Below are 21,703 nucleotides of genomic sequence, written 5' to 3'. Positions count from 1 at the left end.
TCACAGTCATATTATTTTTGTAACCCAAACAACAATTAAATACTATAACATAATACAGAATGGAAAAGGTGATTTCATTTTTACTTCTCATGGACATGTACCATCCTGTACTCATAATTTTGATTCAGAATGAAAAAAACAACCATTTACCTACCTTAATAAATCCTTTCCTAAAGAGGATTTCAACCAATTGTTTTTCTTTGGCACTCATGGCACTGTAATGGTATCCAATACCCTTTACTGCCAGAGCTTTCAACTGGTCACCTTTTCTTTCAAATTTTACTCGATCAAACACCATCTGCAATGACTAAAAAGAGGAAAGAGGGCTAGAGTGTCTTGATTATTTCTTATCTATTTTTAACTAAAATAAAAATTGAAAACGACAGTGCCTACTTCAAAATGTGGCTAAATAGGCCATTGTTAGAACTCAACCCTTCCTAAAGGGAAGAGGGGAATTTAAAGTAACAACAGTTAATTAACTACAAGATGAAATTTCTCAGCGCTTTGAATGAATATCTTGATCTCACCCCACTTCCGGATTGAAAAGCTCTGACAGCAATAGATAAACCAGCCAGCAGAAGCAGAAGTGGAAAAAAGGGGGCGGGGCGGGGAAGACATCCTGGCTTGTGAACGACTTAACCTTCAGACCAGTTCTCATCAAGTGCTGACCTCGGAGTCCATCACGTTGTAATCAGCATATGTGCAGTCCTGAGGTATTTCCTGGTTCTTCTCTAGAGTTTTCAATAGATGATCATATTCGGCTTCATGGATTAGGCTTTGATCTAAATATTTGGTCTTTTGATGTTTTTTTCCTTCCCTTTGCAAAAAGAAAATGTTAAGAAATGGTTATCCATACTTAGTCACTGTAAGAAGCGGTAGGCAGCTGCACAGGGTTACAGTGGTAGAGCTCTTCCATGTACAAGGCCTAAGGCAGAGTCCCCATTACTCTAAGTACAATGGCAGTGTTGGATGAAGGGGTTAAAACCCCTTCATCTTTTGTGGCTTGAATTTTAAGTGCTTTAATCCTGCTTGAAATGTGAATCTTAGAGCCCTGCAGAAAATGCATCTAAAGAAAGCTTATACTGGGATGGGGAGTGTAGCCTAGTGGTAGAGTGCTCGCCTAGCATGCATGAAGACCCAGGTTCAATTCCTTGGTAACACAGACACAGAAAAAAAGCTGGAAGTGGTGCAATGGCTGAAGCGGTAGAGCTCTAGCCTTGAGAAAGCCCAAGGACAGCGCTCATGCCATGAGTTCAAGCCCCAGGACTGGCAAAGAAAGAGAGAGACAGAGAGAGAGAGAGAGACAGAGACAGAGACAGAGAAGTGGTCACCTCCTGTGCTGTAATGGGATAGTAAAACAGAGAAAGCCCAAGCAGAAGTACATAGAGCCCTCTAGAATCTGAAATATCTGAAACAAAGATGTTCTAAAATCTTGCCACAATTTGAAAGGAAGTACTGATTCTTCACTTAGAAAAAAAAACATTTCTAGAACAATTTTTATCAGCCAGGCAATGTACTAAGCACTAGAAATACAGGAAAAGAAGTATATGACTATTTCATGTAAAGAAGCTTAAATTTCAGGAAAAACAAATATCAATTTATTGTCCTTTATCCAAAATGTGTGGTACATGACTACTTTTCAGATGTTGGACTATTTGCCTATAGATATTATGGTGTCTTGGGTACTTAAATCTGAAGACATGATTTATTTGTTTCATTTATATCCTTCCTACAGAATGTGAAGGTGTACAGGACTTCAATTATATTTTTTTAATGAGGTAGAACTTTCCACTAGTAGCGCCATATAGTCAAGTGAAAGATCTAGATTATATATAATTTTGGATTTTCAGATAAGGGACATATACAAAGAAGAATTACATTGTAATAATTGGTGGCTTAACCCATATGTTAGAGCACAAGAGAAAGGGTAGTAAATCTAAGTTGGGAGACCAGACAAGATAGAGAGGAGATAGAGTTTGTACTATGGAAGCAATCTGAGACTGGACCACTACAGCAAAAGGTCAGTTCACAGGATGTAAAAGATGAAAGAACAATACTGAAGAATAGAATCACTGATGTTGAGTGTCATGTTGAAGAGTGGTAAGACGTGAGACTGGGAAGCCAAAGACAAACCAAGACTTGTTGGCATACCACAAGTCAGTTACTCTTACTTGGCTAAACAAGGAAGGATGAGAGGAGAATTCTTGCTCATGGGGTGATTTAATTGAAATGATTGTGAGAACACTGATTAGCTAGATTAGAGACAAGTCAAATTTCAACACTGTGAAGTGCAAAAAGGAAGATGGCTGCAACTCTCTGGTGTAGAAATACTGAGTTCCTAATCCAAGGAATCCTTCTCTGATAGAGAAGACCAGAGAAGGAACAAACATTTGGACTTTTGAGTTGGCAGAATTAGACACCAAGAGCAAGTAAAGGAATCACAATACCAAAGGTTTTCTGAATACAAATCCAATGGCAAACTCATTCTGTGACTTACACTATGATACAACAATGTGTCTGGTTAATGCTTAAGTCCTGTGAAGGCTGAGTGAGAGAACCATACATAGGTCACCATTATGTGTATTCAGTAAGATGACTGTGTCAGTTGTTTAATCTACCTATCAGCTGTGTACTATTACTAATCTTAAATAAGACTGAGCAATTACCCAAGAAATGGATAATTATGGTCACTTGTCTGTACCCTTTCTCCCTCTCAAATTTGCAAATCAATCCAAGCAATAGCTAGATATTTTTCATAGTGCATTTCCCTGTGTTTTATTCTTTTATTAAATTTTTTGCACTTTGTGTTCCATGGGGACATGTGAAATAATTCAGCCCTTTGATGACATTTTGCTAAGCAAAATACTTACATGATCTTTTGCTTCTCCAGGGATTTTTTAACTTTTTGAAGTTTATTAACCAAGACATGGGCTTCTTTATCAGCTTTGGGAGGTCTTTTTTCCTCCTGCTTTTTCTTCAGGGATTTGTACACACTTGTAGCACACATTTCCACAATTCTCAAACTGAATCTGGAAACAAAGTTAATGTTTGTCATGAAGGTAATGTCAAAAATGAAATACAGCTGGGCACGGTGGCTCATGCCTGTAATCCTGCCTATTCAGGAAGCTGAAATCTGAGGGCTGCAGTTCAAAGCCAGCCTAGTCAGAAGTAAACAGTTGATAGGAACACAAATGGGATTCAAACACAGGTCTGCTGTGAAGCGTATACCCATAGGCACAAATACTAAAGAAACATGGGGACACATTTTCCCAAATACTGCTTATATAAGATGGATAGGTACAATAATGTTTGCAAAGTTCCACAGAAATCTCTGGAGCCCAGCCAAATCCTCAGAGCTCCAGAGGATCTGGAACAGATTAAGACTATGTCAAGCTACAGAATTTATACTTATTTCTAGAGCACCCAGGATTCCATATGAAAGCCCCATCATTTAACTCTCAAGTAATATTGATCTTTTATGGTTTTGCTAGGTATTTTCTTTTTGAGATGTTTACTTATATAATACACAAATAATGTATTCAAATTATAGCATATATGTCACATAAATGTACATACTTGAATATATTGTTACTGTCTCTAAGTAGTTAATCAAAGGAGCTGCCATCCAGCGAAGCTGTTTATAAATGCAATACATCTTGATCAATGTCATCCCTCCCTTCAAATTGTACAGATTTATCAAAATGTACATGTTGTGGAGTTCATCTATGCTATCTGTCATATTAACTATTTTGTGTTAAAGTTACTTGAAAAGTAGAAGGTCCAAGGAGATTTCTCTGACATGTCCTTTTCCTTAAGAGTAGGTTAATGCCCATATGACCTCTTATATCACAAAAGAACTACATTTTCAATCAAGGGTCTTGTGTTAGCCTCAATCCTCAGATTCCAGCCTCCTGAGTAGCTAGGTTTACAAGCACGAGTCACCAGTGTGTGACCAAATCTTTACTGAAGTCTGGGTCTTCATTTCCTTATGAAACGCCCTTTCTATATAGTTTATTTAAAATTAATTTATCTAACTTTTCTCCTCTTGCTCTTTCTTATGTCAGTTTAAATCTAGACCTAACAAAAACACTTCCTTAAGGAAAAGGGAAAATATACTTTGTTTTCGATATATATATATATATATATATATATATAGTTATTTGTGGATTTCTATTTTGTAGTTAAGCTTCAGGAAATAGTCTGGATTCACAGAATGGTTTCTGTGTATAACTAACATCCGTAGCCATGCTGGAATGGTACAGAAATTTTCTTTGTCCCTAAGCCAAAGGAGCAATTGATTACAGGCTCCATGTCGAAACATGAACTTAATTCAGCTAACACCCTTTTTTTGACTACACATCATCAGTGAGAAATTTTACAAATGAACAGGTATCACTAAACTTTACCACCTGAGCGAGATTCTGTCCCTTTAGTCACATACAGTGTACTATGAAATTGTCTGTAGTGAACCTATCACTATATTTTCAATGTTGAACTTGAGTATAGGGTGTTATACAATGAATATATAAATTATACTCTGGTGTTATTTTATCATTTGAATCAACTGAACTAGTATGTTCAATTTTAAGTTACTTTGTACTGTAACATACAAACTTTAGCAAGTTATCAGAGCTCCTCAGTCACTAAAAATACTAAAAAATCCTGGCAATAAATAGTTTAATGTATAAACATTCAACCTACAAATAACCCAGTGAAATAAGATTTAAGCTAACTGTATTATAATAAACACAACCAACAGGATAACAAAATAAAGAATATAGTTCAAAATGGCATAGCTGAAAGCATTGTATTAGAATCAATAAGAAATGTTCATATTTAAAGACAAAGAATACTTATTTAAATAACAAATGAAAAGAAGAAATAGTAATACCCAGTTACAATAAAATATGTATAATTTGCCCCATCTTAGAAGAATAAGTCTTATCAAGTACCAGGAGCTAACACCTGTAATTCTACCTACTCAGGAGACAGAGATTGGAGGGGTCAAGGTCATTGGGGAACATAGTAATTCATGCCTTTCATGTCAGCCACACATAAAGTTGATATTCAAAGGACATATATCCAGGAAAAGCCCTAGCAAAAATGTTCTGGTGGGCCCATCTCAATAGAAAACAGTCATACTTGTCATGCCAGCTACAGCAGGAATTGTAGAAAGGATCACACTCCAGGCCAATCTCCACACAAAGTGGGGATTCTCACTTGAGAATAAAAGGTTTGAGGTATAGCTCAAATGATATAGCACCTGTCTAGCAATTGCAAAACCCAAAGTCAACCCCCAGTACCACTAGAAAAGAAAATGAATATGGTACACATCACATTCCAATTTTTAAAATTAAGTTAAACAGCTTACATAAAAAAGAGTGCAGGCAGCTGGTTCATTTCATGTAGTTTCTCCACAAGAAGAGGAAATTTTTCCAACATATTTTCCAGATTTCCTGAATGAAAATTTGAATGAGGATTAAGATGATTCAGCACCATTTTAACCTAAACAATGAATAAAAGAAAATATACACTGAGTTCTCCATAGCAAAGAAAGAAAGTACTACTTATGGATTAAAAGTGTTCACAGTTATGTAATATATGCATCTGTGGATCTTTAAGAAATCATATTTTATAGAGCTATAACATATTCTAGTCAATACACTTGATATATAGCCAATCATCCATACCAAAGAATATGTGATTTTTTTAAGATGACTCAAAGCCATCAGAAAGAGATAAAGTATTCAGTAATTAAAGATGTTTGATTCTAGAAGGAAGATGGCCCCGAGACAATAGGGACGCTGCCTAGCTCTCTCTCACAAAAAGAGAGAACCAGGGAGTCCCACGAGCCAACTACCTAAAGAAATCCACAACAACAAACTCAAAAAGCAACGGAGAAGGACTCAAACCGGAAAAGAAATCCAGATAAAGCTCACATCCAACTTTCTCAAAGAATTCGGAACGCGAGGACCCCTCCCCCACCTCTCGCCCAAAGCCGCGGAAAGCCGCGATAAGCGGCAGCTGGTGCCCGACCAAGCCACGAACAGCGGCTTGAGCTGGCGCCGGCTCCACGCCGGGAAAGTAGCGGCGGGCACCAGCTCTAATCCACGAAAAGTGGCGGCAGTGGAGGGCACCAGGCTGGGAGCCCAACAGCTGCAGAAACCAGCACAGAACCGGGCCAGCAAATGGCGGAAGCAGCGGAATCCAGACGTGGAACCAGAACAGCAAGCAGCGGAACCCAGACGCAGAACACAGGCGGCTGCGGAGACCCGAGGGAAGTGAAAGACTCCCCACCACCGTGGAGCACCCGCAGACGGACGCAGAGGCGTGAGTAATACAGCGCATCCCCAAACACATCGGGAAAGCGGAGCGGGTGCCAAGCAATAGAACTTAACTCAGACCCCAACACCCCGCCCGAGAAAGACTGGCGGGAGCAGGGGGGCGAGGAATTTAGAATCCTGTCCCTCCCCTCAACAGCCCCCTCCCTCAGGAGATTGACAGGCGGGCTACCCATAAGACCCAGCACCCCACCAAGGGAGGCGGGGCTGTCCCAACTCCACCCAGCCAACGGGCTCAACCCCCAGCCCTCTGACTGGAGACTGACAAGCGGGCGGACCCTAAGACTCAGCACCCCACCAGGGGAGGCGGAGCTGTCCCAGCTCCCACCCGCCCACCAGGCTCCTCACCCAGGCCACTGGATCTGGAGAGTGGAGGACTTTGGGACCCTGCCTTACAACAGTGGGTAGGGGGTGCGGGTAAATAGGAGCCAGCATCTGCCCCCCCTCAATTCTCCAGCGGGGCATCCTCCAGCTGGGAATCCTGAGCAAGACACCACCAAGGGCCCCCCACAGTCACAGACTCTGACAAAGCAGTGGAAACACAGCAGGGATCTGAAGGGCCCACCAGCAGCCAAGCTCCCCTTCTGAGAACCAAAAAGGCACGGCTGCGCCCTTGGAGCCCACGTCCCCAGCTGGGCGCCGCCCCTGGGAACAGAGGGGCCTCCTGCTGGTCCTGCTGAGAGCTCCTGAATCTCTCAATCCCCACACCCTTGGCTTGGGGCCGCCCCTGGAAGCAGCACAGGAAAACGTCCGCCAACCACGCTCAGACGGAAGCTCGCAGATCCATCCCATGGTCCACTGTGAGGCCACTGGTTGCGCTAAGAGCTAATCGCGCAGCAACACATAAGATTTATTCTAATACTTTCCACACTTTGTACTCAAATACTCTACCTACTTACCCCCTGACCTCTCTCATTCTATTTTTCTATCTCTGGACCTCTGCTCGTCTTTCAACCCTTATACTGCATGGATCTACACTTGATGGCTGTTGAGCAACATTGTATATCTAGGTGTTTAATTATTCTCTAGGCTCAGAGGGACTTAAAGACAATAGAGATTGGATTGAGAGGCTTATTGTTTTGGATATAAATCGCTTATCAGTGAATAATTAGACTAGTCAGTAACTGCACAAAAAGAAAGAGTGATAACACCAATCAAAACTTGTGAACATCTAGAGTCTGCCAGCTACAGAGGTCTAGGTTCGTTATATCTGAAAAACTATAATCGTGTTTAGTATTAATCTTGCTCCCATTTTCAAATGGGCAGAACAAGAAACTCAAGAAAAATGTCAAATCAAGAAACAACATCTCCCACCTCCCCCACCCAATGTAAACAGCCAATGGAACAGTCACTGGCAAACCTAGAGGAGAGTCTTCCAAGTGCTGTACAAATGTAATTGATAAACATCATTAATGAAAAATGTGAAAATATAAAGAAAGAGATAAGGGAGGAAGCCATAGCTGAACAAGAGGAAACCATAAACAGGGTGATAAGTGAAAAAGAAGAAGCCATAAAGGAGGCCATAATAAAGGCTGTTCAAAGAAAGATGGATGAATTCATAGAATCCACAAATAAAAAGGTGACTGAACTCCAGCAATGTTCAAAGAAAATAAAGCTACTGAGTTAAGCACTCAAATGGAAATCAAGGAGCTAAAGAAATCCATACATGATCTAAAAGAAGAGATGCAAGGCATCAAAAATGAGCAATTAGTAGCAAGGGAGATGAAAAATAAAGTAGATAGCTTTGATAGCAGGTTAGACAATGCAGAGGAGAGAATTTCCGGGGCTGAAGATAATTTAGTTATTATAGAGAAAGAACAGAAAATGAGTCAATCCAAATCTAGGAAAAATGAGAGAGCGCTTCAGGAGGTCCAAGATACAATTAGGAAGCCTAATTTAAGGCTAATTGGTATTGAGGAGGGCGCGGAGAAAGAGGTCAATGGTATTGGAAATATACTTCAGGGAATCATCTCAGAGAATTTCCCAAATATCCAGAAGGGCAGACCCATCCAGATACAAGAAGCTTTTAGAACACCAAACAGACCTGACCAGAAAAGAACATCCCACCGCCACATCGTAATCAGAACTGGATCAGTAGAAACCAAAAAAAGGATCCTAAAGGCAGCCAGGGAAAAGGGTTCAGTAACCTATCAAGGCAAACCAATCAGAATAACCCCAGATTACTCAGCAGAGACCATGCAAGCAAGAAGTGACTGGAAGTATATATGTCATGCCCTGAAGTCAAATAACTACCAACCAAGAATACTGTACCCAGCTAAGCTCTCATTCATAACTGAGGGAACAATAAAAACATTCCATTCCAGGGAAAAGCTGCAACAATATGTCGCAACAAAACCAACACTACAGAGAATTCTCAAAGATGTTCTATACATAGAAAACCAAAATAAATGCAATATAGGGAAAGAAATGGCACCTAAACAGCATACCACCTAAGGACCACAAGAACTGTCAAGACACAGGCCCAAATAAAAGCTTTAAAAAATGGTAGGACCTAATAAATATCTCTCAATCCTAACTCTCAATATCAGTGGACTCAACTCTCCAATTAAACGGCATAGGCTGTCTAGTTGGATCAAAAAGGAAGAGCCATCATTCTGCTGTCTTCAAGAGACACATCTTACCCAAAAAAACAATCATCTTTTGAAAGTGAGAGGTTGGAATAAACTCTATCAAGCTATCGGCCCCCATAAACAGGCTGGAGTTGCCATCCTCATATCAGATATAACAGACTTCAAACTAAAACTAGTGAGAAAAGACAAAGAAGGTTACTACATACTACTAAAGCGATCTTTCCTCCAGGAAGACATAACGATCCTAAATATTTACACACCCAATCCCGGAGCTCCAAACTTCATCAAGCAAACTTTACTTACACTGAAACCATACATAGATCGAAATACAGTGATTGTCGGTGACTTTAACACACCACTTTCACCTATGGACAGATCAACAAGGCAAAAACTCAACAGAGAAACCTTAGAACTGAACAACTATATAGACCAACTAGATCTAACAGACATCTGCAGAATATTCCACCCAGGAACAACACAATATACGTTTTTCTCAGCAGCACATGGAACATTTTCCAAAATAGATCACATGTTAGGCCATAAAAAAAACCTGGACAGATTCAGAAACACAGAAATTATTCCATGCACACTCTCAGACCACAAAGGAATCAAACTGGAACTGAACACACATCTCCACCAACAAAAACCCTGTAACTCATGGAGATTGAACAACACATTGTTGAATCACCAATGGGTCATTGAAGATATCAGAACAGAAATCCAACAGTATATGAAATTTAACAGTAAGGAGCACACAAAATACCAACTCCTTTGGGACACAGCAAAGGCGGTACTCAGAGGAAAATTTATAGCGCTGAGTGCCTACAACAACAAGTTGGAAAAATTGCAAACCAACAAGTTAATGTCTCACCTTAAGCTCCTGGAAAAAGAGCAACAACCAACCCTAATCCCAGTAGAAAAAAGCAAATTATTAAAATTAAAGCAGAATTAAATGATTTGGAATCCAAAAAAACTATAGAAAGAATCAACAAAACAAGGAGTTGGTCCTCTGAAAGAATTAACAAAATTGACAAGCCCTTAGCAAATCTTACCAAAAAAAGAAGAGAGCATATCGAAATAAACAAAATTGCAGATGAAAATGGTAATAATGGCTGTGTATAAGAAACCTACTGCTAGTATTACACTTAATGGTGAAAATCTAAAGCCATTCCCTCTAAAATCAGGAATGAGACAAGGATGCCCACTCTCTCCACTCCTCTTTAACATAGTACTAGAATTCCTAGCCAGTGCAATAAGGCAAGAAGCAAGCATAAAGGGGATCCAAGTAGGGAAAGAGGAAATAAAACTATCCCTCTTTCCAGATGACATGATTCTGTATTTAAAGAATCCTATAGACTCTACTCCCAAGCTCCTTGAGCTGATTCAAAACTTTGGAAGAGTAGCAGGCTATAAAATCAACCCTCAAAAATCAACTGCCTTCCTTTACGCCAACAGTGAGAGGAACGAGGCAATAATCAGGAAAGAAACTCCTTTCACAATAGCCTCAAAGAAAATAAAGTACCTAGGAATTAGCTTAACTAAGAATGTAAAGGACCTTTTCGACGAAAACTTTAAAACCCTAAAAAAGGAAATTAAAGCAGAACTAAGGAAATGGAAAAAACCTCCCATGCTCCTGGATTGGAAGAATCAACATTGTGAAAATGACAATCTTGCCAAGAGCTATCTACAAATTCAATGCAATACCCATCAACATCCCAATGTCATTCTTTAAAGAAATAGAAGAGGCAATCCAAAACTTCATATGGAATAATAAAAGACCCCGTATAGCAAAAACACTTCTTAGCAGAAAGAACAGCACTGGAGGAATTTCAATTCCAAACTTTAGACTCTATTACAGAGCTATAATTCTCAAAACAGCTTGGTACTGGCACACGAACAGGCCTGAAGACCAATGGAATAGAACTGAGGACTCAGATATTAAACCACAGACCTATGGCCACCTAATCTTTGACAAGGGAGCCAAAAAATAGAATGGAAGAAAGACAGCCTCTTCAACAAGTTGTGCTGGCAGAACTAGTTAAGCACCTGCAGAAAACTAAAGTTGGATCTTTCTTTGTTACCTTGCACTAGAATTAACTCCAAATGGATCAAAGACCTGGAGGTAAAAGCTGACACACTGAAAACTTTACAAGAAGGAATAGGAGATACACTAGGCCTCCTTGGCTCAGGTCGAAACTTTCTTAATAAGGACCAAGAATCACAACAAATCAGAGAAAGGCTGGATAAGTGGGACTGCATTGAACTGCAGAGCTTTTGTATGGCAAAGGACATAGCTAGTAAACTAATCAGGAAGCCTACAGAGTGGGAGAAGATCTTCACCAACCAAACAATGGACAAAGGCCTCATATCTAAAATATATCAACAACTCAAAAAATTGAATCACTCCAAAACTAACCTCCAAAGTAACAACCATCCCATTAAAAAATGGGCCAAAGACTTAAAGAGAGTCTTCTCTGAAGAAGAAACAAAAATGGCCTATAGACACATGAAGAAATGCTCAACATCTCTGGTCATAAAAGAAATGCAAATCAAAACAACTCTAAGATTCCACCTCACTCCAGCTAGAATGGCCAGGATCAGGAAAACGAATGACAACAGATGCTGGAGGGGATGTGGCCAGGAGGGATCACTACTACACTGTTGGTGGGAGTGCAAACTCGTTCAACCACTATGGAAAGCAGTGTGGCAGTGCCTCAAAAGGCTAAACATAGAACTCCCCTATGGCCCAGCAATTCCACTACTTGGCATTTACCCAACCACCCAGAAACAAGGACATACTAAACCCACTAGCACAACAATGTTCATTGCAGCACTATTCACCATGGCAAAGATATGGAACCAACCTAGATGTCCCTCAGTTGATGAGTGGATGAACAAGTTGTGGTATTTGTACACAATGGAATTCTATGCTGCTGTCAGAAAGAATGACATTGCCCCCATTTGTTAGGAAATGGAAAGACTTAGAAAAAATCATATTAAGTGAAGTAAGCCAGACTCAAAGGAACTTAGGCTCAATGGTTTCCCTCATTTGTCATAATCAGTAGAAACCTTGGGCTCTACTAGCAGAGATTTGCAATAGAGCAAAATCTTGATACATAAGGACATATAATGTGAAGCTAATTGAAAGGACCTCCAGGATAGTGAAACAAAAGCCATATAATGAATGATTGTTGTCCTTAATGTACTATGTTGTCTCTCATCTCCTGTGCTGTCCCTTGGTTATCTCATATTGGTATAGTATCTCACTTTGTTATCTGATATATTGGATTTATTTGTATTTGGATATTTGAAATTTGATAGGGAAGGGGGGAAAACCAAGACAGGTGGGGGGTGGAGGGAGGGAAATGGGTACCAAGACATGTGAAAGGTTATCAATGTATGTCAATTAATGCACCTTCTATCTGGCAAATATCATGTAACCCTTTTACTAATTACAATAAAAAGATGTTTGACTCTAGCTTCTATAGCTAAAAGGGAGGAAGAATTAATTTCTTTCCATGTCATTACCAATTACATTTTAAAAGTTTCCAATGACATTTTTTAAAAGTATTTTAAACCAAATATCAGTGACTTTTACCTATAATCTTTGCTATTTAGGACGCTGAGACCTGGAGAATCAAGATTCAAATATGGTTTTGATAGAAAAGTCAGAAAACTTTCCAAAAATAACTAGTTAAAAAGCTATGCTAGAGGCATACCTCAAGTGGTAAACTTCCAGCCCTGAGGGAATAAGCCATGCAAGCATGAGGACCTTAGTTAGTTGAACGAAATCAAATGAAAGTGTAATTGTACTCATAACTGGACCTGTTTAATGGATAACTACTTAAAATTAATAAAACAAAACAAATACTATACCAGTAATTAATAGAACTGAACCAAAGAAAAACCAAAATAAAGTATAATAGGTAAAAAGAAAAAGACATGAGAAAACTACTATAGGTCATTCCTAAAAAAAAAAAATCGGAGAGATCAAATGTTTTATAATAAGGTATAAGAAATAATGACTATCAGTGGTACATTTTCTAAGGTAGGTATCTGACACTAAATTCCTTGTGACAACCAAGAAGTTCATACACCAGGAAACTCTCTAAGCAAACAGGATGTTAATGAGGAGGATGTGCCATAATAAAATACAAAGGAAAGTACAAACTGCTAGCACAGACCTAGAAATACCTTCTCCCAAGGGAACCCCAGTGGAGAGAGGAGGATGGAGACAACCCAAACTGTCTGCTAAAATTCAACCAGTCCCAAGAGGCACATATACTAAAAGTAACCAATACAAAATAATTAAATCTGGCTACCTATAACACTATTGTTGAATGCCCAGTACTCTGCCAATGAGAAATCAGGGGAAGAGCCTACACATTTAAGAGGATAAAACACTTGTTCTAACTCCTAAGATGTTTCTGGCCAACATACAGGATTATCTGGAAAGACTTCCACCAACCATGAAAGCTTGCTTCTACCATATTTCCTGTCTCTGAATCCCATTCTTTGAGTGATAGAAGAGTGTTTCTCAGATAAAGCAAATCACAAATACAAAAAGTATCAACCTACAATAAAGGTGTTTAACATGATTCCCAGGTAAAATGTTAACACATAAATAATTCCTGTAACTTGAAATGAAAATGAAAGAAACTCCAAGACTAAAAGAGCTCCAAGTACCTTGACTGATTTTATGAATCCAATCTCTCTGTGGCCAAGGTATCAGCTCCCCATTGCCCTAATATCTTTATCCTCTGAGTGGGTTGTTATACCAGCCAGCAGGAACCAGTAGCTTCTGGTCCACAGCAAAGACCAATAGCCTTTCCCTCTTCTATTCTATCTCAAAATTACTAGACTTCATGTTCAACTTAAAACTCTGACATAAACACTGACAAAATTGGGGGAAGCTGAGACTAATGGGTATAATTCAAGATTATAGAATGCTTTGTCAAAATCCTGTGTGAAAATTACCTGCTTTATATTGCCATTTTTAACCCAACTTGTTAATTCTGCCTTTAAGCTCTCTTCATATTTTCTAGCATCCATCTTTTTGATGACCACTTTATTTTTAAAGTGAATGAAGTTTTCTGGACACAGATTCTGGAAAAACAAATATCATGAAGTTGTATAAAAGCATGCTGAAATCCAAAGATACTTATTTAATTGCATTCCTCATGAACATTATTACAAACTCCTCAGGGTAGAGATGGTCAGACTTCATTTTACATTTCATAGCTTCTAATACAAGAACCTTTTAGTGCGCATGCATTTTTCAATATAAACACACAAAAAAAGAACAGTACAACCAAGTCAAAGAGAAAATAAACATCAATTAGAAACATCAATTAGAACACAAGGAAAGCAAGCAAGAACAGAGGATAATAGAGAGCATGTGTGGGGCACGTCACATCAAAGGTAAAAAGGCCTACCTCATGGCCCAGTGCTCACTTCCTGGTTTTGGAGATCCAGCCTGCCTGTCTCCTGGTTGGGAGGTTTGGCTATGGTTTGTGATGTAAAATAAGGCTACCTTGAACCCATGGATTGGCCCCGCCACCCTCTCTGACCACACCTACCTCCCCCTGTCCTGCCTACTTTTATGTTAATAGATTCCTGCTTCTTACTTTAGCCCCTGGTATCTTCCCATTAAACAAGTCTTCTGTGACATTCTCCCTGGCGCGTCTGTGTCTTCCCTCTGGAGAAGGGAGGTCTGAGTGAAGGCGGCCAGCCCCCTATCCTTTCTCAGTCTCGTCTTAGTCGGGGCGTGTTCAGTTTTCCCTTCTTGCTGGTCAGGAGGCAAAGAGTGCTAAAAACCCCGACAAGCATGGGTAAGAAGATGAAAGATAAAATATTTTCTAAAATTTAAGTGAAATGTCATTTATATAAAATATCCATCCAGAATTAGCACTGTGGCTCAATGTGATAGATCGATAGCCATGAGCTGAAGAGCTCGGGGACAATATCCAGGCCTAAAGCTCAAGCCCCACGGATGACAAAAGACAAAAACATGAAATTAAATTTAATTGAAAAATAAAATATCCATAAGAAAAGAATGTATGGGAAAAGATCATAAAGAAATGACTTCAAAAGAAGGGATGCAAGTGATAACAAAAAGTGAGCATTTCTCTTCTATTTTCAAATGTGATATACAGAGGAGTTAAAGCTACATAAATTAGATCTCCCAGTCTTTTCCCTTGTAACCCCCTTCTCCCCCAAGTTTCTTTTTCTATACAATATTATTTTGATCCCTGTTAATTCCATGAATATTGTTTACCTGGGCCTGGGGCCATTGCTTCCAGGCTAGACACATAGTATCATAAAGCTGAAGGCTTTCTCGAGGCGATAGGGCAAGATCAGAAGGGAATCCATATTTTTCAATCTGCATTTAAAGCAAAATTAAACATGTTAGCCCTCTCTTCTTTTTAATTTTATCTTTAATGGTATCTTTACAATCACCATCAGGAACCCAAAGATACTTCAAGGCAACAAGGCAAAATGTTTAAAAAATGGCAGGTACTAGATGCTAACAAAATACCTGAATCACTAGAGAAGACGCCAAAAGTTAATCGGCAAAAAAGCTTTCATTTATTTACTAATCATTAGTCTGATTTTTCTATGGACTGTCTTCATTATTCAAGTCAGAGCCCTGGGAAGCCAAAAGGTTTGTGGACTCTGTTTAAACTGCAAGTTACAACTCTATTCTGCTATTGAAACTGAAATCGGTTTAATGATGTATCAAACCAGGTTAAAAAATAGTAAATCTTTGTTTAAATTCCAAAAAATAGGAAACAAATGAATTTCAAGTCAAAGCCTCTTGGTCTACCTTCAGGACACCAAGGAATTTCTTCCATTGGCATGGGTTACCAGCTTAATAGCCAGTGTTTTCAATCTTCTAGCTGTATCTGCCATACTTTTGAAGGGATACCTCCCCCCCAAATCCTTTTCTTTGTAGTTTTACTGTGATATTTTTCTACTAGTTTCTATCATGACTACTGCAAATGAATTATATGTGAAGCCTTAGTTCTCAGATACTGTGTTTTCAAGGCGTCATGCTCATACATTCTATTCCTTGAGCACTTTTTGCTCTCAGTTAATTTTCAGGTAGAGTCTCCTGTTTTGTTTGGTTTTGTCTGTTTTCCCAAGCCAACAGCCAGCCTCAGACCACAGTTCTCTTAGCCTCATGCTCCTTGTGACTGGGGTCACAAGTATGTACCACCAAGCCCAGTGATTCGGAAATGTTAACAGGTATTAGCTATAGATTGAATGTTTAATTACCTCCAAATTCTTTAGTGAAGCTTAATCTCTAATGTTTATATAGAAACAAACCTATATACACAAATGTCAGAACAGATTCAGAATGGCCTTTTTTGCATTTATTTTCCTACATCCCTGACACCAAGAGCTAGAAGTCTTAAGGCATACTGCAGCACATCTTTTGCTGAAGTCATTTGGGGTCAGAGCACACTGGGCACTTCCATTGCTTTCCAGTTATTCTATGAATAACTACTGAGAAAAGAAGCACTCGGACCAAAATGATAATTTTAGTAAGTACCCTGAACCACAACGCTCCCTGTGTCTTAAATATAACTTGACCCGGAACTGCCAAATAACATGCAAAGTGAGGAGAAAGGCAGACTTAGAAAAACAACAGACTCTCTCATATACGGAATTGAAATTTTAATAAAAGGCAAAAGAAACATAAAAGGGAGGCCAGAGAGGGTGCAAAATGGGAAGGTGGAAAAAGATCAGCATTCAGGAATAATATGATCTAAATTCATTGTAGGTATATATGACCAGCTAATAACAAAAATCCTTTAAAAGATGGGCACTAGCCAAGAGGCAGTGGCTCACACCTGTAATCCTAGCTATTAAGGAGGCTGAGATCTAAGGATCACAGTTTGAACCCTGCCCAGGCAGGAAGGCCCCTGAGACACTTATCTCTAGTAGACTACTCAAAAGGCCAAAAGTGGCCATGTTGCTCAGGCTGTAGAGCGCTAGCATTGAGCACAAAAAGTCTCAGCGACAGCACCCAGGTCCTGAAGTCAAGACCCAGAACCATCAAAAAACATGAGGGGCATTAGAGATTCACATCTGTAATCCTAATCACTATGGAGGCTGAGATGAAAGGATTGTGCTAGCCCAAACTAAGTAAATTCCCTACACTCCATCTCTTAAATAACTAGCAAAAAAGTAGGTTGATATGTTTCAAGTGTTAGGGCACCAGCCAAGCAAGCATAATGCCCTGAATTCAGATCTTCGTACCAACAAAAATGGAAATTAAAAACTTTGTAAAAATATAAATAAATCATCAGGAGAGGAGGGATTAGAAAGAGGGCTCAAGTAGGCAAATATGATGAAAGGATATTATGGTCATATATGGAAATGTCATAATAAGGCCCAGAGCTTTATTCAATCAATATACACTTTAAAAAAAAGAAACAACAACAGAAAACCTTTCTTGAGCTATTTTACGCAAAACTAAATCATCTTAACTTACTGTATTTTTTTAATTCCAGGTAATTCAGAAAATTTCAAATAATCTCTTCATGTCAGATAGGAAGGAAATGGAGGGGGAAAAGTAGAAAAGAGGGCAGGGAGTGTTGCTTAGTGATAGAATGCTTGCCTAGCATACACAAAGCCCTTGGTTCAATTCCTCAATACCAGGTGCACAGAAAAAGCCAGAAGTGGTACTGTGACTCAAGTGGTAGAGTACAAGCCTTGAGAAAGCCCAAGGACAGTGCCCAGGCCCTAAATTCAAGACCCAGGACCAACCAAAAAAAAATAGTAGAGGCCTGGACATTTGGCCTAGTCCTAGCATGCATGAAGACCTGGGTTCAATTGTACCACATATACAGATAAAGCCAGAAATGGTACTGTGGCTAAAGTGATAGTAGAACTCTACCCTTGAAAAAGCCAAAATACAGTGTTCAGGCCCTGAGTTCAAAAGCCCCAGGACTGGGAAAAAAAAGTAGAAAGCAAGAAAGGAAGGAGATACAGGAGAAAGGAAGAAAAAATGAAAGAGAAAAGAAAGACTATTTTGCTATTCATGTCTGTGTTTCGGTTTGTTTACTGTTTAGAATTTTATCATTGCCACAAAAAAAGAAACCTCCCTAAAGTCCTCTTAGACCAATGGAATAGGACTGAGGACCCAGATATTAAACCACAGACCTATGGCCAACTAATCTTTGACAAGGGAGCCAAAAAAATAGAATGGAAAAAAGACAGCCTCTTCAACAAGTTCTGCTGGCAGAACTGGTTAAGCACCTGCAGAAAACTAAAGTTGGATGCTTCTTTATCACCCTGCACTAGAATTAAATCCAAATGGATCAAAGACCTGGAGGTATTTGTTAGGAAATGGAAAGACTTAGGAAAAAATCATATTAAGTGAAGTAAGCCAGACTCAAAGGAACTTAGGCTCAATGGTTTCCCTCATTCGTCATAATCAGTAGACACCTTGGGCTCTCCTAGCAGAGATCTGCAATAGAGCAAAATCTTGATACATAAGGCCATATAATGTGAAGCTAATTGAAAGGACCTCCAGGATATTGAAACAAAAGCCATATAATGAATGATTGCTGTCCTTAATGTACTATATTGTCTCTCATCTCCTTTGCTATCCCTTGGTTATCTCATATTGGTATAGTATCTCACTTTGTTATCTGATATATTGAATTTATTTGTATTTGGATATTTGAAATTTGATAGGGAAGGGGGGAAAACCAAGACGGGTGGGGGGTGCGGGGGGGAGGGAAATGGGTAACAAGACATGTGAAAGGGTATCAATGTATGTGAATTAATACACCTTCTATCTGGCAAATATCAGTAACCCTTTTACTAATTACAATAAAAAAAAAAAGACCTGGAGGTAAAAGCTGACACACTGAAAACTTTACAAGAAGGAATAGGAGATACACTAGGCCTCCTTGGCTCAGGTCGAAACTTTCTTAATAAGGACCAAGAATCACAACAAATCAGAGAAAGGCTGGATAAGTGGGACTGCATTAAACTGCAGAGCTTTTGTATGGCAAAGGACATAGCTAATAAACTAATTAGGAAGCCTACAGAGTGGGAGAAGATCTTCACCAACCAAACAACGGACAAAGGCCTCATATCTAAAATATATCAACAGCTCAAAAAATTGAATCAATCCAAAACTAATCTCCAAAGTAACAACCATCCCATTAAAAAATGGGCCAAAGACTTAAAGAGAGTCTTCTCTGAAGAAGAAACAACATGGCCTATAGACACATGAAGAAATGCTCAACATCTCTGGTCATAAAAGAAATGCAAATCAAAAGAACTCTAAGATTCCACCTCACTCCAGTTAGAATGGCTAGGATCAGGAAAACGAATAACAACAGATGCTGGAGGGGATGTGGCCAGGAGGGATCACTACTACACTGTTGGTGGGAGTGCAAACTCGTTCAACCACTATGGAAAGCAGTGTGGCGGTGCCTCAAAAGGCTAAACATAGAGCTCCCCTATGACCCAGCAATTCCCAACCATCCAGAAACTAGGGCATACTAAATCCACTACCACAACAATGTTCATTGCAGCATTATTCACCATAGCAAAAATATGGAACCAACCTAGATGTCCCTCAGTTGATGAGTGGATGAACAAGTTGTGGTATTTGTACACAATGGAATTCTATGCTGCTGTCAGAAAAAACGACATCGCCCCATTTGTAAGGAAACAGAAAGACTTAGAAAAAATCATATTAAGTGAAGTAAGCCAGACTCAAAGGAACTTAGGCTCAATGGTTTCCCTCATTTGTCATACTCAGTAGAAACCTTGGGCTCTACTTGCAGAGATTTGCAATAGAGCAAAACCTTGATACATAAGGCCATATAGTATGAAGCTAATTGAAAGGACCTCCAGGATATTGAAACAAAAGCCATATAACGAATGATTGTTGTCCTTAATGTACTATGTTATCTCTCATCTCTTTTGCTGTCCCTTGGGTATCTCATATTGGTATAGTATCTCACTTTGTTATCTGATATATTGGATTTGTTTGTATTTGGTTATTTGAAATTGGATAGGGAAGGGAGGAAAACCAAGACGGGGGGTGGGGGAAGGGTAATGGGGACCAAGACATGTGAAAGGGTATCAATGTATGTGAATTAATGCACCTTCTATCTGTCAAATATCATGTAACCCTTTTATTAATTACAATAAAAATAATAAAAATAAAAAATGAAGTCCTCTTAGAAAATATCTTCCAGACTCATTTTGATGTTTTTTAAAATATTTTATTAACATTTTATTGACATCAAATGTCAGATGAATGAATACAAAAAATGTGAGATATATATGTATATATATATACATATATATATATATATACACACACATACACACACACACACTGGAATTCTACATAGCCAAAGACAAGATAAAATAATGGCATTCGCAGGTAAGTGGATGAAGCTAGAGTGAATCATGTTGAGTGAGACAAGTCAAGACCAAAGGAATAAAAGGCGCCTGGTAATGTGGATATTAGATCCAAACAGTACAAGAGTGATGACTTGATATTTGGGTATCCAAGGTTATAGATATGGTCTTGGAGTTATAAACATAACTACATAGACATAAAAATCTATCAGGCTACATTTTGATGCTTTAAATAGCCATCAGAACATTAGTCAAAGCCCATAAAATGACTCATTTTTTTTATTCATGTGTCTAAGAGATCCCCATCATTTACTCAGAGGTTCAACACTATAAAAGGTGAGTTGTAAAAGGGTATCTATTAGGTGACTGTAGTGACACTAAAACAGATAAACTACGTAAATGTTTCAAAACCAGAAAGCAATTGCCCGGAATCAGTTGTCTATCTTTATTCACCATGTCTTTATTAAGTGCTTTCTATTCAGAGAGGCTTGTTAAGAATTTAAAGGGAAATAGTTTATCTTCAAGGAGTTCTAGAAAGTTAAAGATTACATGGGTGTGAGCAGCTTAAAAGGCAGGCTGTATCAATTATGAAATGTATACAAGGTGATACTGAGAGAATACATGAAGTTGAGGAAATCAAAGGATTCTGAAAAGGTTCAACATTAGAAGTGTTAAAATGGGTGAATAAGATCTGAAGGTCTGGCAATTAGGAGGAGATATCTGAGGAAAGAGGCACACCTCAAGGGTTGCCAGTCAGTTAAGACACACACTACATGGCTGGAAGGACAGTGAAGGGAAGACTCTGATTGTCAAACTGCTGGAGTCTTGCTTTACACCCTACCTAAAGAAAGCCATTAGAAGGCGGGCATGGTGGCTCACACCTGTAATCTTAGCTACGCTGGGGTCTGAGATCTGAGGGTCTTGGAAGATGAGACTCATCTCCAAATTACCCACTAGGAAACCAGAAGTGGCACTGTGGCTCCAGAGGTAGGGTGGTAGTCTTGAGCTGAAGAACTCAGGGTCAGCACCCAGGCCCAGCATTCAAGCCCCACAACCAACAAAAAGAAAAAAAGAAAGCTATTTGAAACACACTTTCAATTTTTTCTACATTTCTCTAGTAGGGAATGTTAGAATAAAATGAATGGAACAAAGAGAAATTAAAATAAATACTAACTTTTAAGAGTCATAGGGCCAGACTTCCACAAGTAAACTACATGCATGGCAAATTTTAGATATTAATTTCCATTTGAGATGGAAGGAACTTCTCTGAAATATGTTTAGAAACCAAAATGGATATCATAAGATTGGTAAGTAGTGTTTTAATGTAGTATTCTGTATTAAAATGTAATCTTAGTCTTTAGAAAAAGCAAA

At 38.9% G+C, this 21,703-nt stretch overlaps 1 protein-coding gene across 1 annotated transcript in view; it reads right to left on the bottom strand.

Annotated features, from left to right (window-relative positions):
- The window catches only part of LOC150049336 (putative ATP-dependent RNA helicase DDX60), a 69,769-nt gene that overhangs the window by 18,375 nt on the left and 29,691 nt on the right, over positions 1-21,703 (bottom strand). The window contains exons 21-26 of the mRNA XM_090354215.1: positions 15,210-15,314; positions 13,910-14,038; positions 5,372-5,505; positions 2,871-3,029; positions 670-817; positions 155-307 (exon numbers count right to left, since the gene is read on the bottom strand). Coding sequence (XP_090210341.1) covers positions 155-307; positions 670-817; positions 2,871-3,029; positions 5,372-5,505; positions 13,910-14,038; positions 15,210-15,314 — 828 coding nt within the window. The remainder of the gene's footprint in view (positions 1-154; positions 308-669; positions 818-2,870; positions 3,030-5,371; positions 5,506-13,909; positions 14,039-15,209; positions 15,315-21,703) is intronic.

This window comes from Megascapheus bottae, chromosome 20 (assembly GCF_031878675.1).
Source record: "Megascapheus bottae isolate mThoBot1 chromosome 20, mThoBot2.hap1, whole genome shotgun sequence".
NCBI lineage: Eukaryota > Metazoa > Chordata > Mammalia > Rodentia > Geomyidae > Megascapheus > Megascapheus bottae.
This window is presented reverse-complemented; position numbering and strand designations above follow the sequence as displayed.